Genomic DNA, 23,172 nt, shown 5'->3' with positions numbered 1-23,172 from the left:
GCCAGGCTTACTCTGCTGGAAAGCACTACGCAGCCGAAGAAGCGGAGGCACTCCTACATATAACCTGGAATGGAACATTGCAAAGCCGCACGCGATGCCAGGCCGTCGCGAAACGGGGCCGGTGACTTTCCTTTTCTTTCTTTCTTTTTTTTTTCTTCCCTTTCCAGACTGAGGTGTGGCTCTGCGGAAATCAAACGCCGCACGCAGGCAAACATGTAAGGTGCAGACGACACACAGGACTGCCAAGGGGAAAAAAAAGCACGGGGCATACGCGCGCGAAAGGCTCACAGAGCAGCTTTTATGTGTTCTACATGCACGGCTGAGTACAGGCTGATTCTCCTTTGTCAACGGCTTTACGTGCTCTGAAGGCGGTCTTGGAAAGCGCCTAGGCAATGATTCCAACCGTTCGTACGGAGTAGCAGCGCTTTGAGGTTCCGCCTTTTTCTCCACCAAAAAGGAGGGGTGTAGCTGTCGCGTGCCAGCCCCATCTCTGAGATGAGGTAACTTCTTCTACTTTGATGTCACTTTGAACAGTGTCTTTTTTTTTTCCAAAAGGGTCGACAGGGGATGCTTTGTACGATTGAGGTGCGAGGCAGAAGGTATGGCCTGAGTCGGAACCCAGTACAATTGCGAGGCCAGCGTCCCGAAGCGAAGGCAGTAAAGGCGCGATGATCACGACGCAAGAGGGGGAAAAAAAGACTCGCCGGACGACGGGCATTCGCGCAAGCACCGGCAAAAAGAGGAGAGAGCTCGCGCGCGATGCGCCTTGCACGCTTCTGGCGCGTCTCGCGACTTGATGCACGGTCGACGAGAAAAGTGCACGGCAAACACCGTTGCGGCCCGCCGAAGAGCCATACACGGCGGGCGTATGCATGGTTGGACGCAGAGTTCGCCTCGACGCACTTGGGCGAGCTGGAGGCCCGGAAGCAACGTGAGCCCTCGTCGGCCACGGCGCGCTCGCGGGTAGAGGCGGGTTCGTTTAGGGCCGCTCCGAGGAGGGGAGCAGGACGGCGAGAAGGGAGAAAAATGAAGGCCAAAAACGGTCGGAAGAGAATGACACCACTGTTCTTACTGTTGTCCAGACTGCATCCTCGCAGCGGGGGGGTTTATTTGTTCAGATCGCTTAAGCGCAACGATCGAGGCCTGTCCAGACGATCACAAGGCTGCGGCACACGTATCGCTCGCCGCCATCCTATCGCTTCCCACCCCGCTCTCCCACCTCCAGACTCCAGAATGGTGTCTCACTTTCCCCCCTCCACGCTCAGAACACGCGACTCGCTACGAAACAAACTCCAATTAGAAAGGAAAGAAACAAAAAAAAAAAAAAAGAGGGGGGCACACGGATGCTGGCCCTCTTCAACCATTCACGGCACTGCGCGAGAATGAACAACAAAAGAAAAAGAAAGAAACATGTGTCCAATACCCACACCTTCGAGTCTGTCCATCCTTTAAAGGAAACTTTGGGGGGTGGGATGGGGGAGCGGGATCTTTGCCTTCACGCCCACGCTGCAAAGAATTAGATATGCAGCACTGCACGCGTCGTCTCTCGCACCGACAGGAAACCCTCGCCAAAGCTAAAACAAAACGATAAACGAAAGACAAGAAAATGAGGCCTCTCTGTGGACCTGCAAAGATGACGCCGCGAAAGCAAAAAAGAAGCAGCGGGAGCAGCGTCAGCAGCGTTTGCAGTAGGAGCAGTGGCAGCAGCATCGGGATTGCGCCAGAACTGGGCGTGGCTTGCATCTTTTTTTGCTGCTACTCAGCTTCAGTAGTTGGTATCCCCCAATGATAGTCGTAGCAACGGGAGCGCCCAGCAGCAGCAGCAGCTGCTGCTGCTGCTGCTGCTGTTGTTGTGATGGCGGTGGTGAACTGATCTTGAACAAAACCCCCCTTCACTTTTTAGTAGTCCTGCTCCACTCGCGATGAAACGGGCCGGCTTCCAGCTTGTCCTTCCTCTCCGTCACTCGTCTTACCTAATTTTTGTTCTTTCCTTTCCATCTTTTCCTTCTCTCGCGTCCTTCTACTGCCGACTTTGCCCTCCTCACCGCAGTCTGTCCGTCACGAAACGTATTCCATTCAAGCCGTCGAATCCGTCTGTCATTTTGGAGATTGTTTTGTTATACGGCGCTTTTCCTCAAACAGAAGAGGAAATGGTGGGGTCCATCAAAATGCATTAGTGACGTTTTTGTTCACGTTGCTGCGATCGGCTAGAAGCCAAGAGATCTTCGGGCGGTTACTGCGCGTGGGGGTAATGTATGGGGCGTATCGAAAACGTGAAAGCCAAAAAAAAAGGCAAGGCGGCGAGTCCGGCGTCTGGGTTCCTATTCGTGGTCCTGCATGTTCCTTGATGTCTGGAGAGTGCAATGCCTGACAAAACTTTCGACGGCATCTTCGGATCTTCACGCGACCAAGACGAGAGAAGATCACGCCGATCGAGTCGTGGGAGTTACTACATCGCTGCCAGCCAGCCTGGCCAGGATGGACCCGACAGAGCTCCGCGGATTGTAGCTACTCTTGCGCGGAGAAAGAAAAACAAAGAAAGTATGGTGAAGAGGAAATCCCGACTTGAATCCCCATCTTGGAATGAGAAACGGGTTTTTTTTCTTGGAAATTTCTTGCATTGATGTATGAGACCATTGTGCGACCAATTCTAGCCGATTAGCTAGCTAATCGCACCTTGCTTCCTCGACTAGTGAAGTCCCATGGATGACCGCCCAACGAATGTGATTTTTGATAGACATTGAATCCACCCGTATGCGCTTATGTGTCTTATCGGATCTGCAAAACTTATCCACAAGAAATCTATGTTCATTTGGCTTGAGTAAAAAAAAAATAAAAAAAAAAGGAAGAAAAGAAACCCAAAGCAAAAAAACAGGCTCGTTAACGGGTTCGCTGTGCGTGCTCGAACGTAACTGCGAGAATGACGATGACGATGCTGTCTTACTGAAGCACCAGGTCCTCCATATGCAGAATACGCGACATGATTCATGGCGTCGTTAAACTTTGTGTGTGTGGGAGAGAGATGGTGGAAGAGTAGAGCCAGCCCTGGCTGAGACCGTTGTTATTGGCTATCGAGCAGCCAAGAGAACTGTCTCGAGTTTTCCGTCGGCTGTGGGGGTTGAAAAGGAAAGTCAAACTCGTCGTAGTAATCTTCGCTATTAGGTATGGCGATCGCGCCCACGTCGCTCTCACCACCCAGCTGGAAGCCGCTTGGAGACTGACTGGCCGATCGAGCTGCGGCGGCCTCTCGCGCGCTCTTTAGTGTGGCCAGGTTCTGGAGATGGCCAATGTTGACGTTGCTGGTAAAGCCGTAGTCCCCAGGCACGGTCGTCGACCCACTGCCATTGTGCGTGTGATGTGAGCCTCCGCTGTACGTCTGGCGATGTCGTCTAGGTGATGACGTAGGCTTGAATCCAGGTTCAAAGTTGGGCACGCTAGCTGGAAAGGCGAACACGCCGTTTTGCGGAGCACTCGTGACTGGAGTGCTCTCGCGGAACTGGACGGTGCCACTCCATAGCGCTGGGAAAGCATCCAATTTGCCGTTTCCCGTGGGGCCATCGATCTCGGACTGGGCACCTGATGAGGACGCTGTCAGGCCGGGGACACTCTGATAGTTCGACTCGCCGCTGTGGGAAATAGTCTGGGACAGCTTGTTCATGCTCGTGCTCAAAGGCAGGTCCGACGGAGAGAAAAAGTCCGAGGTTGCAGAGGGGATGTTCCAGTCGCTCTCGCCATACACACCCGTGGGCGACGTGACAAAGTCACCAGGGGCTTCAGCGACAGTACTCAGCGTGGTGTCGTACCATCCAGACTGGGACGAGATGGCGTCCGCACTGGTGGTGCGGAACAACTGAGAAGAAGCGTCGGGAGTGCTGACGTCGCTTCCGCTAAAGTAGTTGCCGAAATCAAGACCGGACTCAAAGCCGGTGGGAAAGTAAGCGGGCAGGTTGTCGGCGGACATGGTAGGCACGTCCATGCCATACATCTTGCTCGCATTACCGTTAAGAAGAAGCATGTCATCTGCGGCACGTGGCTCGCCGTCCATGAGGTCGGACGAGACCGCATCCTTGTGCGAAGGTCCGTGGAGGCTGGCAGGCCTCTTGGGCTTTTGGTACGGCTGACACGATGTGTGACCCAGAGTGTTGCGGTGCTGGGGCTTGGGGTGGCCCGTCGTCAGGACGCTCTCGGAGACTCGCGTGTCGAGCGTAGGCCTGCTCTTGACGGGGAGGGGGCGCCGGAGGAGTTGCTCTTGGATCCTCAGATCGGCTGCTTCGCTCTTGATGCCACAGACGCACTTGTTACCAGGCTTGTGGCAGGAGCATCCGAAGCCTTCGACTGAAGTGCGAGGTTAGCGCTGGGGGTCCAGCGGAAACAAGGACGGCACCAGCTTACTCTTTGGGCCGCTCTCAGACGACACGTCCTTGTGCTTCTTATTTCCACAGTTGCATTTTGCATGGTGGGATTTGTCCTTGCGGGCGGTTCGACAGTGTTCGCATTGCTTGACAGGACGGCCCTTTGGGGCAATGGGGAACAGCTCGCGGTCTGCACGGGTACAACAGACGTCTCAGTTAGTGGAGGCTGTACGGAAACGAGGCACAATTGGCGAGGGCGCGCGACTTCTACTTACCAGCATGCGTGCAGTTGCTGACGCGGTGGCCCCGAATGCATGACTGGCATGCCCACTTCTGGCCTTCGATAATCATGGCTGTTACCAAACGCTCACCTCTCCCAGACCCTCTGCGGAACCGACGACGGATACGGGTTCGGAGATTCGGGTAGAGAGCAGTCAGGGAAGGAGAGACCACCGACGGGACCGGTGACGACAGCGCAACCCCGACGACGCGAATGGTACAGCGCGCGGTGAAAGAGGACTGCGGAAACGAGGCGAAATGATGTGTTGCGTTGTGTTATCTTTTTCTTCTTGATCTGTTCCACAATCTCTCCCTCTCGTTTCGGCCGAGGCCACAGCGGTCGGTACGGGCAGGTGAGGCAAAAATGGGAGAGTGGAATTGGACGGGACGGTGGAGAGCAAAGCACGAACACGGACGGGACGAGAGACGGAAAGAAAACAACTCCAAGCTATAGCACCAAAGGGTGCGAAGCTGGCCAGAGGCCTCCGGTTAAATAAAGATTGAGCCGACCAAAACAAGAGGCAGGTGTGGTGGTGGTTGTTGTGGTGGTGTGGAGTGGGGAGGAAATGAAGAAAGGGAAGAGAAGAGAATAAGAAGGCGTCGGAGCCAGCGAGTGCAGGAAAGGGCTTGTGCTGGGTGGGCAGACCTCCATGTGTTTTTTTTCCAGACTAGCGCGACGCTGCAACAACAGCAGCGGCAGCAGGATGCGCAAGCAGCAGCGAGCAGCAGCAGGAGCGAGGGCGCAGGGCGGCGGCAGCCCAGGACCGGCCCAGTCCAGGCCGGTGCAGTACAGAACAGTACGGTAACGTACAGTACAGTACGCACCAGAACAGTCCAGCATTACCGTACATCAATCAGCATTGGCGGCAGTGGCAGCGCCCCACGCGGCGCCAGGAGCCGGACGCCTGTGCCTGCCAACGCGCGCGTCCGTCTGAGCAGTCTCCCGGCCGCTGGCCAGAAGCGTCCTCCCAGCTGCGCCCACCACCGCTTGTTTCTTCCCCCCCCGGGCTCGCCTGGTCCCTTCTCCTCCGACCCTGACCCGCCTGACTCCAGCACCGTCAAGCGCCTGTTCCCAGCGCCCATCTCCCGCGCAACCGCCGCCAGCCCGCTGCGTCTGCCTCAGCCACCAGTGCCGCCTGCGCGAGTCGCTGTCATTTGCTCCTGCTGGAAACTGTTAGACGCAGACGTCGACGCCTGAAGTCTCCTGCCAGCGCGCCAGAGAGAGCACCATGCGTCAAGTCGCCGCGAGCACCAAGCACCAAGCACCCAAAGCACCAGGCAACGTCGTATGCCGTCTAAGCCCACCGCCTGCCGCGCTAGGCCTAGTTCAGGCTCTTCTTCCACCCGCGGAGCGCTTCACTGGCCCCGTCGCGCGTGGGAGCCTGCTTCTTGACACACAAGGCGACGTCCCCTCCGATATCATCCTCAGCGCAAGGCCTTTGCAGAGTTTTCTCGTCTTCTCGTCTTTTCGATGCTGCAAGCCGCCTCTTCGAGCATCACCGCCTCCTCACCCTTTCTCGACGCTTTTCTGCTGCTTGTCGCCACCTCTGCCCCGTCCGTGCAAACCCGCCCCAATCTTGCACGCATACAATGTGCATAACCACACCTAGACGCATCCACCTTCGCGCACACGCACGCATGCACGCACAGTGCAACCATCCACGCTTTCCTCTCGACCCTCTCTTCTGCCAGGCCTTGGTCTTTGTCATCTGCCATCCCTGCGATCTGTAACTCTCGCCTATCCACCCCTCCTCTCACGCACGTACTCACTCACACACACTCTCTCTCGCTCTTTCTCTATTTTTCACTTTCTCACACACACACACCTACACCTCTTGGTCACGTTCTCACCCTCTCAGCCCTACTCCACCCTTACACTTGTTCACCGACTATCCCTTTCACTTTTCGGCCGCCCAACGTCTGCTCTAGCACCTCCCTTTCATCATACGTGATCCTTGCTCCCCAGGCCGCGTTCTCAACCACTGCTAAAACCCTTCGTTGAAATTACAGCATTCCCGTCTCCGTCCGCATATGTGAGCGTCTGTATGTGTGCGTATTTCGGTCCATGTTTAGGCACCTCCCGTGCCTCTGGCTGGTCCTTACGTCCTGTGGACCTTCCCCGCCAATCTTGTATTTTCTTTGCCTTCTCTCGTACCCGTGCAAAGCTTACGCTCTGCGTGAGCGTGTGCACGCATTATGCTCTTCCTGGAAATGCGATGCCTGGGTGAGTCGTACATAGCGTGCCTTGCTTGCGGTCGAGCATGCGACAACAAGACTGTGGCGGGTGGGCGGATCATTCGTCCCCCTCATCGCACGATCGCCCGGGAACCCCCAAGCAGTAACTCCTGGTACACGGTTTTGGACAAGTTCTATCCGGTTTGCTCCTACGTTCTCACACAATCGTCGTGTTCGATATGCCCGGTAGCCGCCATTTTTCTGCCAATTCTCAATCTTCAAAACACCCCCACACCCCTCTCTCCCAGACCCAGTCGCATGTTGCATCCAGACAAGAGACCAAGCTGACGTCGAGCCTGCACCGTGCAGATCTGCCTGTCTTGTAGCTTTCCGTTGTGCGTCTCGCCCATTGCAGCACTTGTCATTAACGCGGACGCTACTCTCGCAACGCCGGGCGATGCTCTTTAGCACCTGACAAAGGCACATTCCGTGCATCCGCAGCGGCACAAACTGCTTGCGCGGTATGACGTCCCCGACCAGGTTCATAGACCTCTCCTTGCAAGTCCTGTCACACACTAGCCTGAACGCGACTTCGCTGATCTCCCATGTACAAAAGCTGCACGCTTCTGTCCAGCAAGCCGCCCACTTTCAGAGTTGCGTCGTCGTCCAGCTGACCGCCAACGATCCGTATTCAAAAAAACCCACTGTGACGTGGAATCGTCAAGTCGTGGGATGTGAGTCCACGTCCTCCAATCGTCGCACGGTAAAATTCAGCTTCGGCACCCCTCGACGTATGTCCTGCAGATGTTCCTGGCAGAAAGTAACAGCGGGCGTCGTGCACGGCCCGGCATGCTGAACGAGCCCTGGTCACCCCACAGTTCGATGTTCGATTTGACTTGGCGCTTCGACAGACAGAGTTTTCATGCATCCACCAAGTCTTTGCCCTCCACGGCTCTCAGCCTCCTCCAAACCTCGTCCCTCTGCCTTGTTTTGCTTGGCAACGGAAGAAAGAAAAATTCACATCCCACGCTGTCGCCAACCAATAGCAACTCTCATTCTTCTGCCTCTCCCCTTGCGTCGCAGGTGTCAAGGGACAACTGCCCATTTCCACGCTCGGATCTTCGGTTTTGTCTTCCTTCGGCTCGGCCCACCGCACTATGGGACCAACCGCATTGTATCAGTTGGCCTAAGTTTTGATTCGCCTGATTCTGCCTAAACTCTCCTCTTCATTCAGCTTCCATAATGGGATGGTATAAATTTTTTTTTTTTCCTCTTCATCTCCTTTTCGCCTTGATCTGACCGCCTCCTGGCTCCTACTCCATGCAAATTTGATACACGAGTGATCTATCTTTCACACCCACTCCAACGAGGGGCCCATGACACATACAAAATCTACGCTTTGCAGCGTTGCGGCAGCACCGCGTGACCGCTTTGCTGGCATCTTACCCGCCCGTTATATGATGATGATCTGCCAGGATTCGCGGATGCCGAATGGCAAGAGAAAAACTTAGAAGTATCTTCGTTGGCGGTTTCCCTGCCGACCTCGGAATCCTTCGAGAACATCGTACGGGTCGTTGCTTGGTCTCGGAGGCCGCCGATGGTGTTCCTTTTCCTCGCGTCTCCATGCAGACGCAGCGATTCCCTTTTCCCATTGCTTGTGCTCGTACCTGTAGAAGACATGGGCTGTGGCAGGAGTGCCGCCTGGTCTCGCAATGTAAGACCGGAAGACGTTCGGCCGTTGATTGCTCGTACTCCGCGTCTCGCCAAGCCGTGTCGACAGTGAAACTCGCGGAGCGCGCCTTACGCAATAAGCTTGGTCGCGACGTGGAGAAGGCGCGAACGTGGACGTAGGCGCTTCGGCTCCCGCAGACGATCAGGACCGGACGAGGTGACAATCGCTAACTAGGGTCGAAAGCTAATGCTCCAACTGCCATGCCTCTATGTGAGACTTGCTCAGCCTTTGCCCGTGAAACCTTTTGCGTGGAGGCGACCTTGGAAACGGAACAGCCCCCGTCAGGTATGCTACTCACTCCGTTCAGAAGACGTCGTTGGCTGTCCAGTCTTTGTCCGGTTTTCAGCTTGGGAAATCGCGATCATAAATTCTACTCTCTTTGCAGGGAGCCTCTGCCCAAGGACAAGTATCATAGTTGACGGCTACACTTGAGTGAATCATATCATGACCATCTATGAGCCGGCGTAGTTGCGAAACAACCTATCAGCTCAATTCTAAAACTCCATATAGTCTTACACGCCGTCTTGCTGTTCCGTATTCTGTAGAATACCCCAAGACCACTTGGCTCGAGACAAGAGTGTAGTTCACTGTAGCGACAGCGTGATTCAAAACTCTTCCTATCTCAGCGCATGTGGTCGGGCCCTTCAGCGCCCGAGTCCAATCCTTTGCCAGCACCCAAACACATCTTCGCATAGCGTGATGAAATTCTCGTCAGCCACCCCTTCCACGATCAACTTCTCTAGCACAGCCATCCTCTCTTCGTACGGCATGCCAGCATAGCTGGCAAGATTCTCCTTCTCAAGATGCTGACACGCGATCTGCGGTGATGTTGGCGTCATTGCCGAACCAACGCGGTCGAGGGCGTTGCGTAGGTTATCAGTGATGTTGTTCGTGCCAGCTGCCTTTTCACTGGTCATGGGCGCGTCATCTGAGACGTTGTTGCTCGCTGAAGGGGTCGAGAGAGAGGTAGACAGACGGATGCCTGTCTCTTTTGCCAGGCGAATTCTCTTGCTCTGCGTCGATGTTGCCGTATTCGGTCTTTCGGCACCAGCTGCATCCACATCAAGGGATGTTGCTTCTTTGGTGTCCGCGTAACGTTTCTTCGTCTCGCCCTCGGCTAAGTTCCTCGTCAAGTCGTTCTCCGCGCTTGTTCCGTGTTTACGCGTGGGCATCACGCTTTCAATCGGAGCCGGTTCAATGAAATTAGGTTTCGGAAGCGCGGACAAATCTGCCGAGCTCGAGGGCCGACTCGCGCTTCTGTCTCGCGAAAACGCGGATTGTCGACTCTCTGGACGTTTAAACGGGAGTTCGCGCCGTGGCGGAATCATGGCGCTCAAGTCGCTGTCGAGCTGCACTATTGTCATCTTTGAAGTTGTCGAGGGGCGTTCCATGAGTGCTATCCGCGACGAAGGCGAGCAAGTTGATCCATGTCCGCTAATGGCCGGTGCCGTGTCGAGACGAACGGGTGAATCGGCTCGTAGTTCCTTGCTTTGTTCCGATTCCACAGCTGTAGCGCGTCTTCTTAATGGGTCGACACGTTGGTTCCTTGTATCGAAGCCCCCTATGTTTGCAACCACTGGATCTGCGTCGAACGAGTCGTCTTCATGGATTGGAAATAATGGCGTGGAAGGCTGAAGTAGCTCTGGAAACTGGGTTGTGTAAGCGTGTACTGACGGCCGTTGAAATTGAGAAGATAGGGAAAATGTGTCAGAGATCGCACTTGAAGGTCGAAAGAGATCGCTGGATGTAGCGTGTGATGAACTGAATTTGTGATCTTGCGAACGCGCAGTATCTACATGGCCAAAGAGGACTGATGTTTGTGCTGACGACGAGCGTTGTGAACTGGGCCTGTTTGGCGTCACTGTGCGCTCACCCAAAGGATTTACACCCGGGCTGACCATGTAGCAACCTAGATCTTTGAGAATTAAGAGAACGCGATCAAAATCCTGAACCGACTCAAATTTGAACTGTAGCCTACGCGTCTATTGATAATACACGTCAGCAGCATAATAGAAGTCACATAGAGACGAGTGTACCTCAGTCTCTGAGTATGAGTAGCGGATCGCAATCGCGCAGTTGGAACGCTTGTGGATAGCCGCAGTAGGAACATCGTCCGGCTCCTTGAGCTGCTTCCCAGCTTTCCGTGACGCAGCGACCAGGTCAGCTGCTTGGTGAATTTTTAATGACAGATCTACACGTTCCTACGTGCTATGCTGTCAGTGAGCGGGACACACAACAGGATTGCAAGTCACGAGCGCAATTTTTGACGGCTCATACCAAGACCTGATCTGCTTGGAGAACGCGCAGCATAGGATATGTCCGCTGACGAGAGGGAAATCCCCCATATGTGTCAAATATGAGCTGAAGATCGCGAGTTTCGTGCTTCCAGTTCCATTTTTTGCTTTGCTTTGGATCCGTGGTGTGTGAAAATTTAAGCAGTGAAAAGGAAACTCCGTTGGGGTGCGACACTGTCTGCATCATCGCCATCAATTTTTCGCCTAAGATCAAACCTTATAAATGAGACTAGACCATAGGCTTTCCCATGGTGACTGTTACAGCGTTGGAATGTTCTTTCATAACAGCGCTCGTGATACGATCAGCCTTGGAGTTGAACCTGAATGATCAGGGATTCGCAAGGACCCACTTTTTCTTACTGGCGCGGGCCTCGTTCGCGAAGTTCAAACACCAAACTTGTCGACGTGACAAGGGCTGAAGTTTGCGCCAGCTCAGGTTCCGGCATCACGAACCATTGAAAATCCTCGCTCTGACGTTCATGGTGCTCGCCAAACCCTCCCGCACCCACTCCCGTCTTTCCTTTTTTTCTATACGTGCTGGGCGACAACCCCTTGAGATAGGCCACGATGGTCCTCAAGCAGCGCGACCCGAGCGTGGAGCGGACTGAAGAGTATGAGGAGTTTATCAAGGACTTGGAACAATATCATGCAAAGCGCGGCACCGTGTTCGATCCGCAGCCCAAGGTTGGACCGCGACATGTGGACCTGCTCAAGCTGTACAAGAAGGTGCTGGAAGAGGGTGGCTACGATCGTGTCTCTGATACAAAGAACAACAAACTGGCCTGGCGCAAGATAGCACAAGACTTTATGCCACACAATGTGAACATCGTGCAGATGGCTTTTCTGCTCAAGACGGCGTACTACAAGAATCTGGCGTATGTCGTGAATTGCCAATCTTTCCTGAGCGGATTCGACAGTTGCTAACAGAGATATAGGGCCTACGAAATATCTACATACTGGAAGGAAACGCCTCCACCGAAAGAGATCCTGGAAGACATATCAGCAAGAGGAGGCGACCTGCGGACACGAACCCTAGAAAACTACACGCCACGCGTTCCTCGCGAACAGGAGAATTTGGCCAACGGAGAGAAATCAGACGGTTCTGATGACGAGACCAAGACTCCTAAAGTCGATAAGATGGAAATTGACGACCCAGGGAGTCAAAGTGGTCGTGCGACGCGAGGTGAGGCTGATTTGATAGGCTAAATTGAAGTTCAACCAATGACTGAGAATGAGGCAGGTTTACGACAGGCTCCACCCCAAAGAGTTCTCTTCGGTCAACAAGCAGACTTGAGTCAGGGACGCACAACTCGCACCGCACTCCATCAAACGAACAGTCCCACTCCAGGCGTAAACGGTTCATATGGTTCAAGTGGCGCTGCAATGACCATCTCAAATTACGAACCTCGTACAGTTATGCCCGCTACTGTTAAACCGGCTTGGACGCCTGCCAGCCAACCTCAGCACTTTCGCGATCTGGCCCGACGGATGCTGGCGCAGCGAAGAAGTTCACGGCCACAAGGACACATCCGTGGCACGCCCATGCTTCCAGGCACCGGTTTTACTGGGGCGAATATCTATCTCCGCGCGCTCTTTGCGCTTCAGTCAGGAGAACCTGCAGAAATACGCTATGCGCTCCATCATTTGGTCAAAATATCTCATGAACGAGGTGATAAATACTTGTTTGAGCAGTTCGTCGGTTTAGCTGAAGCGCTTCTCGAGCAAATTCTCAAGGTCAGCAGTCTCTGTTATGATATCAATTGGAGGATATCATATGAAGATGAGCCACCAACTGAGAATGATGTCCTCAACGCGCTCAACGGCACTCCGAATATTATGCAAAAGCTAGCTGCCTTACAACCACTGCCCATTGTCGATGGTTTACAGCCGGAAGACTTTGCGATGACCCTCAGCAATGTGAATGAGGCAGGTCTAGTACTGCGAAATATGGTCATGCTGGAGCAGAACGCCGCATATATCGTCCGTCGGCCACTCTTGCGAGATTTGCTTGTGATTATTCTCAATCTACCTGAACGTCCAGCTTTGACTGAACTACGTCATTATGCTCTTGACATTGCAGAACAGATCACCAAATACTTTGCATTGCAATCGAACGACCCCCTATATACGTCGTTGCTAGCTCAACTCAAATCGGACGACAGGGGCGCAATCATTACAGCACTTCGCGCTCTCAGCCGAATAGCCATGAACTTTGAGACGATACCTAATAGGTTGGCAGATGTACCTGTGAATATCCTTCAGAGAGTGTTTGAGTGGCTGCTCGTTGATGACGAGGAACTGCGAAGCTCTTGCTTGGACTTCCTGTATCAATACACCGCAATTACGGAAAACGTGGAGTATATGCTGAAGAATTTGGATATGGAGGGTCTTGTCGGTCAACTTGTACGGCTGCTCATGTACGGTGCGCAAGTGCAGAAAGAAAAGGAGGAGAGGAGAACAGTCAGCTCAACAACTCCTGACACAGCCAGCACACCACCAAAACTCTCGCCAAAGATTATTGAAACACTGATCGCTACGATACCGGACGAGAGGGAGTTGAGCAGTGCTTGGTACGTATCTCCCATTTGTTCTAAATTTACAGCCCATTGACTTTTCCAGGTTGCGCACATGCTTTGAGGAAGATCCTCAGGGCGAGATTACGCAACTCGCGCTTTGGTCAGCTTACAATGAAGCCTTTGCACAAGCTAAACTCACGCGACCGCTCATGCAAGCTAAAGATTTCATCACAAACGTGTCGAGCACATTCACAAATGCACAAGCCCAGGTTGTATACCCAGACCAGGATCGCACTAAGCCAAAGTACACAATTCGTGGTGTGAGACCGCGATCCGTACCAGTTGATTTACGAGGCAGACCATATCTTAAGTGCTTGTGGCGAACACCTGCGCCAACGACAAATGGTTTCACTCCAGGACAAACCAAGCCTAGGGATAGCGAATGCGATTTCTCGGTACTAAAGGCGGACGAGATGTGGGAGCATGTCATGAACGTCCATTTCAATATGCACAAAGACAAGGAGACGGGCAGATTTGTTCTCGCGAACAGCAACGGTAAACAAGAGACCAATGGTGACGTTATCATGGGCGAGGCAGACAGCCCTGCTCCGGTTGTGGCCAAGGTCTGGAGCTGTCATTGGGGTGGTTGCAAGAAGATGCGCGACTCATCGGATCTCAATGCCGTCGTTAAACACGTGATCACTCACCTTCCGGACACGAGTTTGCAAGCGCCCATCCATAAAGTGCATAATGTCTCACCCGAACGTGTAGAGATCCCCTCATCCAAAGTACCATATCAATGGATAGTTACTGCGACAGACGAACGCGGCGATGCCGCTGGTCTGCCGCTTGCGGCGATCCTAGTTCTCAGAAACCTGGCTAGGCAGATGGGCAAGGTTGATGAGGCAGAGAAAGTTGGAGGCGGGCGCCAGCATAAATGGGTTGAAAAGTGCTTCGGCCCTGTGCGAGAGCGCATAGCCTGGGTTGGCGCTTGGAACCGCAGTTTAAGAGATCTCATGCCGCCGCTAGAATTTCTAGTGGAGAAAGGCCTGGGGTTGCCTACGTTGCCACCGTTGAACAACGCGGACATGGATCTTCACTGAGCTTCTTCTTCGCATCTGGGACTTCAAGGTGGGGAAAGTTGGGCACGCACCGTCTCGGCCTTCTTTGTTTGCATTGGCGTGGTGTTTTGGAGACGCTATAGTGGTCATTTGCCGTCTTTATGTGGGAAGTATGATAGCGCCTGTATTATCTTGTTCGCGCAGCTATAAATCTCATGGTAGACTTTCGATGATATTTTTCCTCATAGCTCAGCTCAGTTAGGTCCAAGGGCGTGACGACAACGAAATACAGCCAGTACGCCGTTGGGGAGCATGAAATCACACGTTGTGTTGCTCTGGGTCAACTGACCTCTGGGGGGGGAGAACAAAGGGCCCATCCTGGTGCACAAGCATCAAGACTAGAGTTCTGCTCTGGATGGCAAACGGGGGAAATGTACGGAGGAGTGTCATCACTTCCGCGGTCAACGCCTGCCTTGCGAACGTCGCGTATGTGGCTGATGTCATTAGGTTGCAGCGTGTCATACTCCGTGACGGACAGTGTGCCGCATGCCTTGGCGTGCAGCCGCTCGAGCCCCCACCACGTTCGAACAACAGCCAGGCTGAGCACTGCAGACGGTTAAAAATATCGGCCCCGACTGTTGCATTTCCAGCCTTTGATACGGAAGGCCTGTGGCCACGCAAACACAAAGAGACGTTCTCGTGCTCTTCTCGTGAGCAGCCTGACGACCCTGCGATCACCACCACTCAGCATTTCCGGCGCAGAAGCACAAGAGGCTGGCATCGCAACAGCCCAGCCTCCACCACCAGGCGAGCAACAACGCCACGGAAAACGGATTCTTCAGCCGCCTCAGACTCCCCAGTACGGCGTATGGTACACGAATATGAGGGCTCGTGCGACTTCTGTTCTCTTCGCTGTCGTCAGCTTCGCCCTCGCCGTCGCGCATGTTTCTGCAGAGCCGCTTGTCGCTAGGCAGGCTGCCGCCACGACGAACGAGTCAACCATAATCTTCACCATTCAGACCGACACCGTCCTCGAGTCGACCACCTCGCAAACGGCCGCCCCCTTTGGCAACAGCACCTTCACCACTTCGTCGAGCTCTTCGACCCCTCGTTCGACCCCTACTTCCACGTCTAGCAGTCAACTCACGTCCAACGGCGAATCCACGGCAACGTCGATTGCCTTGACTACGTACACGATTCCACAGTCTGGTGGCGGAGTCATCACGAGCACTGCGTTCGCTGCTCCCAGCACTAGCACCAAACTGCCAAGTGTGCAGCCCGGCGCCGGCAATCAGGTCGCGGCAAATCTCAATGAGCTGGGTTTGCTAGGAGCAGTTGCCGTTGTGGCCATGAACATGATTTGATGTGCAAGTAAAGAGGGTCTGATCTATTTTTCCTTGGAGGTCCTTCTCATTGATTTTTCACTTGAAGCTATGAAGACACGCATGATGATACCCGCTCTTTGGCTTTCTCGTTCAGCATCATAGCATAATATGCCATATGTATGTACATTAATTGTATCAGGATCGTTTGGATACAATTAATCTATGTCTTCTTAGATTCGACGGAGCTATACACTTGTGTTTGATGATTGAACACGTCATTTCCATGGGAATTGTTCCTTTTTTAAAGCTCACTCCCGGTGCGGCAACGGACATGTAGACAGGCCTTTTGTTACGCACAATGCATTTTCATTCCGTTACCGTTACAGGACCAATGACTTCTTTCACCGGCCATCTCGCCCATTGTCATCTGAGTCATTTATATGCACTATTAAATCGATCACGCCTGTGCACTTCTTCAGCAAACGAACCCATCTCCCGGAGGTGCAGTCATAATTCCCTTTGACGATTTATCAAGGCTTGCATATCACGTAGTCAATCCCCTGCTTTTAGCACGCAGACTGTGCTTGCATCACTTTGCAGTCGCTCGACAAGAATGGCTCCAATTTGAAGATTCGGGACATCTACGATAGTTTTCTGCGTATATGGACTACGTGTGGCTCACGGGGGATCTCAGGTTGCATGGGGCAATGGAAATTTTATCATTCATGTGAATAAAGAGTATGCGCAACTTTTTGTGGCCGTATTCTTGAAGGCAGTGCATTACCTCACAACGTGATAGGTCGTATATGGCCCGGAAACTGACTGCAAATGAAGCCAATAAAGACCGTAATATACCTCTCTTATCAATAAAAAAAAAATTAAGGCTCTTAGAATGTAGACTCAAACTTGCGCTTTGTCTCCGCTCAAACTCTTGTATTTCAGAATCGTGTTAAAGCTTCTCGTAAAGCCATTGTTCTGCAACTCTGCTGTTGCCGGAGGAGCATTCACAACTCCCCCACACTGGACGTCGACATGATCCAGGAGATCCCACAGAGGCTCCAAGGCGGGGATCTTGCAAGCCCATGGTCTCCATGTACGTTGGAATACGTGGTTTAATACTTCTGCCCACGTTATAGTGACGGACTTGGCATTGCTCGTGGGCAATATCAGGGTAGCGACAACGTGTTTGATCGCCTCCACGAGAAAGTCGACATGAGCATTCATAACGTAACGGATCTCAATGTTACGACTGCGTTGGACGTAGCGATTGCTTTGTAAAGCGTGTCGGTACGCGTTCTGATTGCCTAGTTTGGCGAATGCGAATGCATCCACGTGAATGGTTAAACGTTGGGTTCGGTGGAAGTGTGATAGTGCTTCCTCGCAAAGCAGTGGGTGAGCTTGTAGGAGATTCAATGGTTGAGTGTGCGCCGCAGAAAGATGCAACGAGCCTGAATCGTCTTTGAGGTGCAAAACGGGTCGGTCTTCGGCTAGATAGTCGTATATCGTTTCACGAAGCTCCAGAGGGAGGCTCAGAAGGTGAGCGGCTGGGTAATTCACTGCCATTCTTGCATTAAAGCGAAGAAAATAACTGTCTGAGAGATTTTAAGTAGCAAGTACTGATGGTAAATACAAACTATGTCCCTCTTGATTGCCTGCGTTTTCAAGGTATGAGTCCTGAGGGGACTTCGTTTTCGCTTGGATTCTCCACACGTGGCCTAGCTCATGAAGTACATTCAAGCGCCTCTTTCAGCTCGTCAAGAAATACGATATATCTGTACTTTGAATTTATGAATTTGGTCGACCCAAAGCTCATATTTTTGATTCGTGGAGAAATTATTTTGGTCTCTTTTAGACTAAAGGTCACGCTCGCTATGATGGTAAAAGTTAGACCGCTCAGCCGAAACCAATGCTGCGAACCTTTTTGACCGAATCTATGTGTCGCGTTTCGCGTTACTATGATACAAGCTCTCAAATTTCACATAAAATCGAAAGGATTATGTGTGAAATACCGTGTTAATTTATAGTAACGGTTGCGATCCTTAGCTATGTATTTGCAAAACTCGCGCAGGCGAACTGTAGTTCTAGCTACCGTTCCACGTTGAGCGTCACAATCAAACAGTTAGTCTTCCAGCCTGCCACATTCCCCAGGTTCTACAGTCTATGCTCACTTAGTCCTACTGTAATAGTTTGACTCATCGCTCAAGTTGAAAATTGTTGGAAAGCCGTCCATGCCAATGGTAACACTTTCTTTGATAATGTTCTTTGGCTTTTTTTTTTTTCAAATCAAAAGTGGTATCAGACGGTATTGTTTTAAAAAAGCTTCTTCAAAGACTGTTAAGTCATAGCCGTTAACCAAGTTGCGCTGCCAATGAACCAGCTCATGTTGATTCTTATCATTTGGCTAAATGTGTCGCTGAAATCGACAAACATAAAGAACAACATAATGCCAGCTTCTCAAAATAGCAAACGAACTGACTAGTCGCCAAGAAACTGAACGTAAAAGCTGGTCAAAAATTGTGGCCTTCTAAAATTTTAGTTAAAGGCTTTTGGACGCATGAGATATGAGTTAATATCAGATTTGCAAGTACTGACTACCTCTGATAGACATGTTGCCAAGCGATGAGCCAGTGTGATAGTGGAGATTTGTATTAAAAGACAGGAAGAAAAGCAAGGAACTTTACATATCTCAAATCCAGGATGAGAGTCGGAAATTTTCTGTCCTAATTTCCATCTTATCTTCAATTTACTAGCAAAACCCCCCGTTATGTTCGTAGATTTCCAGCTTACGATCTCAAATACTATGAGTCAAAACAGTCTGGGAGATGCTGTTCAAAGGAAACTTGAGCGGAAGATTCTGTTGAAATATGGTTTTAGTTATCGCAGGAATCGCGGAGAAGTCTACTCAATTGATGCATTTCAAAGATGCCATTTGAAATATACTAATTGTACTGATAGGTACGAGTAGAGAGCATCATTCTAACACTCGCACATTCATTCGAACGACCTTAGTGCCCTGAATCGCACATCGAGGCGAAGCAAAATGGATATTGTAAAGCAATCAACTAGCGGCTGCAACTATAGCTGCTGCGTTTGGACAGGTACAAACACCATTCACTAATGTTCCAGTTGTTGTCGCTGCTGCCGCCGTGGCTGCTGTAGGCAACACCGCCGCCGATGCTACAGTCGCGGCAGCTTTATACTTGTCAATATGAAGATTACAGTGGTAGATCCGCTCACATACCTAAAGATGCTGTAGCTGCACTTGCAACAGTCCCGGCTGCTGCGGCACCGCCCGCAGCCGCAGCCGCAGCACCAGTTCCTTTCCCTTTGCCCTTTTTACCAGTTGCAGCGGCAGCGGCAGCAGCAGCTCCGTTACCTTTACCTTTTTTCCCTGTCGTTGCAGCAGCAGTGGTACCGCCATTAGCTGCACCGGCATTTGCAGTGCCAGCATTCGCGGCACCAGCATTTGCAGCGCCAGCATTTACAGCACCAGTATTTGCAGCACCAGCATTTAAAGCACCAGCATTGGCAGCGCCAGCATTTGCAGCTCCACCTAGATAGAATTTTCAAAAGATATTCATGATCAGAAACAATAGAAGACATATCCTTACCTTTACCCTTACCAGCAGCTGCGCCAGCATTTGTACCAGCGTTTGCTCCTGCTGCACCTGCATTCGCAGCGCCAGCATTTGCTCCTGTGTTACCAACACCTAATCTCTGTCAGCTCTCTAGTCACAGCTACGTTAATCATAAGTAATCATTGACCTTTTCCCTTACCTGCGGCGGCGCCGGCTCCACCAGCTTGAGCTGCACCTATTTTACTATTAGAGGTTTTGCAAGCTCACGAAGTTTATCTTCCAAGACAAGAATTGCTACCTTTTCCAGTGCCGGCACCTCCAGCTCCAGCGGCTCCTGCACCACCTTTGCCCTTGGCTTGTGGAGATCTGGCTACAACTACGGTACGCTCTGTGAATGGTATTCCTAGGCCGAGATCTGTAAGTAATTTTAGTTGGTCTGTCATCTCGTTTCTCTTTCTATTCTTTACCATTTGCTGGTGCTGGCATAGCGGACACCACTGTGATGATGCCGAAGGCAATTGCAGCAAAGCTTTGAATCTTCATGATGAAAGTTGGAAGGAGACGTCCAGCGTCGACTCGCAGAGTACTTGAAAAGCTATAAAAGTATTAAAAGAGGTAAGATGGACGTAAAATGTAGTAGATTAAGCACTCTGTTCACAGAACAAAGACTGGGAACGAAGGAAATGTTGATAGATAACTTCGATGGATCACCAGCACTGCATCATGAGCAAGTCTTATGTACCAAGAATTCATGGCTTTTTCCGTCTCCTTGGAGAAGATCTTCAAAAGTGCAGGGGAAAGTCACTCATTGCGTCGAAGTCATGGCTCTGTCAGCTGGTTTGGCAAGGTTTCTGCATTGAGAAGCAACGAGGATATGCATCCAGGTTGGGCGACAGTTCGTGTTTGTGAGTCGGTGGGCACGCACGGCAGAAACAATACCGCTCCAGTAACAGAGCACAAGTTTTAACCCTAAATCTTGGCAATCACCTTAGGATATACAGCGAAGCAGCATCATAGAAAAGTGCAAAGAGGTGCACTGAAGCTCGCGTGCCTGATAGGTAGAAACGAAACAATGGGATGTCCGTGAAGCTTGCGTGCGAATTCCTTCCGTGTGCCTAACCGGGCCGAGAGCGTACTCCATAACTGAGGTCTTTGCACACATCCGAATGTTTGGCCAAGGTGGTGTCTATATTCTCTTTCGGAAAACCCGATGTTAACATCTCAGCTTAGAAGTCCATATCGAGTTCGCGATATCTCTGGAAAGAATTCAGCTTTAGAATTTCATCAGATGATCTAATTCGGCTCTGAGCCTGTGAACTGACTTAGCTTTTAGTCGAATGCGATAAAGTTCGTCAAGAGAGCTTTTGAACACGAGTAACGCTGCTTCATTAGACAATTCCAAGACAGTGTTTTCAGAGCCAACATCAATGGCGAGAGAATAGAAGAGCTACGAGCTTGTCAGCTCTAATGTGGATTGTAGTTGAAAAGTGGTTCCTTGGGAAGATGACACAGGATAGGCCAGGCTGGGATCGTGATTTGACTAGGCGCATGAAAAAATTCAGGTTTCGAAACTGCCGTTGCAACAACGACCTGGGCACCTGTGACAGCTTTTTGACACCGGACCGTGCGGTAAGATCGACATGAAAGAGGCGTGATGCTCCTTTCTCGGGCTTCCATCGTGGTTGAAAGGGAATAGAATGTTTTTGCGACGTTGGTCAACCCTCTGAGGCTTCATAGCATCAGAAATCATAAGACTTTAAAAAGTTCACCTCTAGACTTCACAGCTTTGAAGATAATGGACAGGATACTATGGCGCTTCAGTCGTAGTATGAGAGTTAATAAAATGATAGAGCACATGATTATCTTTTTTCTCTTCCTTGCTTTGTCGGATATGCCTTGTCAACCCAACTCGCAAACAGGCTTTCGAATTTCTTTGATCGATGGCAGTACATGTTTGTAGTGAGTCCATTCCTTGTTTCCTTTTCTTTTCTTAATTTTCTTTGGCCTTTTATCCAATTCAGTATAAACTGTACTCGTTAAAACACATGAGAGAAGAGTTTAAACCGTCGTTTTGCTTATCTCAATACCCTCCCAATTTGTAACTTTACCATCGGCGGATATCAATCGTTCTCGACGCTGGCTCCGACCAAGCATCGAATACTGCAGCAAAGATTCATCGTTACCTCTAAAGCTGTTTCGGAAGTCGGCGCATTGAATTTCCGACTATTGCATTCGCGTTACCCAGAGTGATCGTTCTCACATTCCATGTCCGAAAGTGCATTAGACTCATTAGAATGTTCGTGAAGTTTTACACATAAATATGTAGTATAGAAATATTCAATAATTTATGGCAATTACTGCACCCATTGCGTCGTCAAATAAATGTTTTATATGTTTAGCTTCACCGGAACGATGCTCAGCCTGGTTGCTGCCCCATTTTGGTCACCACCAAAGACCGCTGCTACCTAAAACCATGCACCGCCAGTTCTCATCGTTCAATGACTGTCCGAGCATGTACAGTATGATTTTTGGGTACATATTGCTCCATGTTTCCTTACATCTTCGTTTGCTCCTCAAAAGTCACCGTTCTTCGGATCTTTTCCTGCATTTTCGTTCCTTTTTTGACGAGACCTTCTTTTGGGAGAGACATCAGCCTCGTTTGATTCTTCTCCATTGAAACACAAGGACTTGGGCCAGTCAGAAATACAGTCTCAAGTGGTCAGTTGCTTGACGATTGTAAGATTTTCGAATTCTTCCTCAGCGCTCAGCCCATGTTCTCCACAAAATAATCGCAAAGGACCAAAGTACACGTTCGAGATAGCCTGATCGATAGTTCTCACGCTAACAAGTCAAAGGTCTAGAGCAGGACCACCGAGGGACACAATGGTTGATCAGCCGCTTGCGTTCATTCCGTCCGTGAAATCTATGTTTGCAGCAGGTCGCGATCCATCAACCGCTTTCAAAGACATACGTTCACCTTCTAAATTGCGAAACCGTATCAGGGCACAAAAGAGGAAATATTTCGACTATCGCTTTGTCAATGCCGGCCAGGTGTCTCAACCACACTATGCTGCGTCTGAGCATTATGCATTTTTCGCACCCACGTTCCCGGCAGACCTGTCTACTTGCCAGACCGTGAATCTCACTAAGCAGCAGCTGTTCAAAGAAGCCCAGTTCACAGCGCCATTATACAGGAAAGGCTCATGCGCTTGCTGCCGATCATGGCGGGCTCGTGATGCCGAATGGAGGAAGAGAGCTGCCCGAGAAGAGGCATATAATTGGAATAAGATCAAGCTTCACCAAGATTTCTCTGACGTGTCAGGCTGGGACTGCACGAAGTACGATGAGCTGGCATACCAAGACGTCGAGGATTACTGGGATGAGGTGTACTGCCACAGCTGCGAACTGTGGGAAACTGAATTTGGAGCTCCCAACCTGCTTCCTGGATATGAGGGAGACGAACTGCAGACGGTGTACGACCTAGAGTCACTGGTAATCAATGCATTAGCAGGTCTCGGAAAGCCCGTGGAAGAGGAATTTGGGTGGGAATATCTAGCCATGGATGAGTGGGATTCTCCAGAGTTACCTTGGGTCAGTGACCAAACTGATGTCGTTGAGGAGGAGGATGACTTCGAATTGTTGTAATAATAGTATAGCAGTATATTCTGCGAATTTGAGCCGTCAAGCGTGCTGAGAGTACGACGACCAATTCATTTAGTGCGCAAAGTCGAAGTAAGACGTGGTGTTGAGGAGCGCAACATAAAGATGTCACTCTAATCCTCGGCACACTTCTTTCTTTGGAAGTTTCAAGGCACTAAGCATTGGGATCTTTGCTCCTAATTGTGGTTCAATTCTTCAAA

At 51.1% G+C, this 23,172-nt stretch overlaps 7 protein-coding genes across 10 annotated transcripts; 3 read left to right on the top strand and 4 right to left on the bottom strand.

Moving 5' to 3' along the window:
* Positions 1 to 2,595: 2,595 nt before the first annotated feature.
* Positions 2,596 to 5,203, bottom strand: PV09_04503 (uncharacterized protein). The gene is made up of 3 exons (XM_016357862.1): positions 4,628 to 5,203; positions 4,393 to 4,542; positions 2,596 to 4,335 (listed from the first exon to the last, which is right to left on the bottom strand). The coding sequence occupies exons 1-3, from the start codon at positions 4,701 to 4,703 to the stop codon at positions 3,062 to 3,064; spliced, it is 1,500 nt and encodes a 499-aa protein (XP_016214064.1). The 5' UTR covers positions 4,704 to 5,203; the 3' UTR covers positions 2,596 to 3,061.
* A 3,716-nt stretch (positions 5,204 to 8,919) lies between these two features.
* Positions 8,920 to 11,109, bottom strand: PV09_04502. Of its 2 annotated transcripts, XM_016357860.1 has the most exons (3): positions 10,816 to 11,109; positions 10,575 to 10,739; positions 8,920 to 10,520 (listed from the first exon to the last, which is right to left on the bottom strand). In XM_016357860.1, exons 1-3 carry the CDS (start codon positions 11,023 to 11,025, stop codon positions 9,183 to 9,185), a joined length of 1,713 nt encoding a protein of 570 aa, XP_016214062.1. In that variant the 5' UTR covers positions 11,026 to 11,109; the 3' UTR covers positions 8,920 to 9,182. The 2 variants fall into 2 exon arrangements, with proteins under 2 accessions (XP_016214062.1, XP_016214063.1); XM_016357861.1 differs by having other exon boundaries at positions 10,575 to 11,109.
* A 127-nt stretch (positions 11,110 to 11,236) lies between these two features.
* PV09_04501 (uncharacterized protein) lies at positions 11,237 to 14,639 on the top strand. Its single transcript, XM_016357859.1, has 4 exons — positions 11,237 to 11,707; positions 11,768 to 12,015; positions 12,073 to 13,402; positions 13,452 to 14,639. Exons 1-4 carry the CDS (start codon positions 11,400 to 11,402, stop codon positions 14,449 to 14,451), a joined length of 2,886 nt encoding a protein of 961 aa, XP_016214061.1. The 5' UTR covers positions 11,237 to 11,399; the 3' UTR covers positions 14,452 to 14,639.
* A 270-nt stretch (positions 14,640 to 14,909) lies between these two features.
* Positions 14,910 to 16,180, top strand: PV09_04500 (uncharacterized protein). The gene has a single exon (XM_016357858.1). The coding sequence runs from the start codon at positions 15,291 to 15,293 to the stop codon at positions 15,771 to 15,773; it is 483 nt and encodes a 160-aa protein (XP_016214060.1). The 5' UTR covers positions 14,910 to 15,290; the 3' UTR covers positions 15,774 to 16,180.
* A 314-nt stretch (positions 16,181 to 16,494) lies between these two features.
* On the bottom strand, positions 16,495 to 17,297 carry PV09_04499 (uncharacterized protein; the record flags this gene model as incomplete). The annotated part of the gene is made up of 1 exon (XM_016357857.1): positions 16,495 to 17,297. One exon carries the CDS (start codon positions 17,295 to 17,297, stop codon positions 16,635 to 16,637), a length of 663 nt encoding a protein of 220 aa, XP_016214059.1. The 3' UTR covers positions 16,495 to 16,634.
* Positions 17,298 to 18,679: 1,382 nt separating this feature from the next.
* On the bottom strand, positions 18,680 to 20,827 carry PV09_04498 (the record flags this gene model as incomplete). Of its 2 annotated transcripts, XM_016357855.1 has the most annotated exons (7): positions 20,635 to 20,827; positions 19,780 to 20,568; positions 19,611 to 19,727; positions 19,500 to 19,547; positions 19,346 to 19,444; positions 18,976 to 19,287; positions 18,680 to 18,926 (listed from the first exon to the last, which is right to left on the bottom strand). In XM_016357855.1, the coding sequence occupies exons 2-7, from the start codon at positions 19,853 to 19,855 to the stop codon at positions 18,793 to 18,795; spliced, it is 786 nt and encodes a 261-aa protein (XP_016214057.1). In that variant the 5' UTR covers positions 19,856 to 20,568; positions 20,635 to 20,827. The 2 variants fall into 2 exon arrangements, with proteins under 2 accessions (XP_016214057.1, XP_016214058.1); XM_016357856.1 differs by having other exon boundaries at positions 18,793 to 18,926; positions 19,780 to 20,827.
* A 1,057-nt stretch (positions 20,828 to 21,884) lies between these two features.
* On the top strand, positions 21,885 to 22,957 carry PV09_04497 (the record flags this gene model as incomplete). 2 transcript variants are annotated; one of them, XM_016357854.1, is made up of 2 exons in its annotated part: positions 21,885 to 22,048; positions 22,168 to 22,957. In XM_016357854.1, exon 2 carries the CDS (start codon positions 22,196 to 22,198, stop codon positions 22,955 to 22,957), a length of 762 nt encoding a protein of 253 aa, XP_016214056.1. In that variant the 5' UTR covers positions 21,885 to 22,048; positions 22,168 to 22,195. The 2 variants fall into 2 exon arrangements, with proteins under 2 accessions (XP_016214056.1, XP_016214055.1); XM_016357853.1 differs by having other exon boundaries at positions 21,885 to 22,116.
* Between the last annotated feature and the right edge of the window lie 215 nt (positions 22,958 to 23,172).

Source organism: Verruconis gallopava (assembly GCF_000836295.1).
Source record: "Verruconis gallopava strain CBS 43764 unplaced genomic scaffold supercont1.13, whole genome shotgun sequence".
NCBI lineage: Eukaryota > Fungi > Ascomycota > Dothideomycetes > Venturiales > Sympoventuriaceae > Verruconis > Verruconis gallopava.
The sequence above is the reverse complement of the archived record's forward strand: the minus strand, read 5'-3'. Positions and strand labels throughout refer to the sequence as shown.

What these genes read in the sequence shown, in the direction of transcription:
- PV09_04503 (XM_016357862.1), bottom strand. Translation starts at nt 4,703, where the DNA reads ATGATTATCGAAGGCCAGAAGTGGGCATGCCAGTCATGCATTCGGGGC. An exon ending in CAGCAACTGCACGCATGCTG is followed by an intron (nt 4,543 to 4,627) that starts GTAAGTAGAAGT and finishes GTACCCGTGCAG; the next exon opens with ACCGCGAGCTGTTCCCCATT. An exon ending in GTCTGAGAGCGGCCCAAAGA is followed by an intron (nt 4,336 to 4,392) that starts GTAAGCTGGTGC and finishes CTCGCACTTCAG; the next exon opens with TCGAAGGCTTCGGATGCTCC.
- PV09_04502 (XM_016357860.1), bottom strand. Translation starts at nt 11,025, where the DNA reads ATGGCGATGATGCAGACAGTGTCGCACCCCAACGGAGTTTCCTTTTCA. An exon ending in TCCAAGCAGATCAGGTCTTG is followed by an intron (nt 10,740 to 10,815) that starts GTATGAGCCGTC and finishes CATAGCACGTAG; the next exon opens with GAACGTGTAGATCTGTCATT. An exon ending in ACTCATACTCAGAGACTGAG is followed by an intron (nt 10,521 to 10,574) that starts GTACACTCGTCT and finishes TATTATCAATAG; the next exon opens with ACGCGTAGGCTACAGTTCAA.
- PV09_04501 (XM_016357859.1), top strand. Translation starts at nt 11,400, where the DNA reads ATGGTCCTCAAGCAGCGCGACCCGAGCGTGGAGCGGACTGAAGAGTAT. An exon ending in GCGTACTACAAGAATCTGGC is followed by an intron (nt 11,708 to 11,767) that starts GTATGTCGTGAA and finishes ACAGAGATATAG; the next exon opens with GGCCTACGAAATATCTACAT. An exon ending in AGGGAGTTGAGCAGTGCTTG is followed by an intron (nt 13,403 to 13,451) that starts GTACGTATCTCC and finishes TGACTTTTCCAG; the next exon opens with GTTGCGCACATGCTTTGAGG.
- PV09_04500 (XM_016357858.1), top strand. Translation starts at nt 15,291, where the DNA reads ATGAGGGCTCGTGCGACTTCTGTTCTCTTCGCTGTCGTCAGCTTCGCC.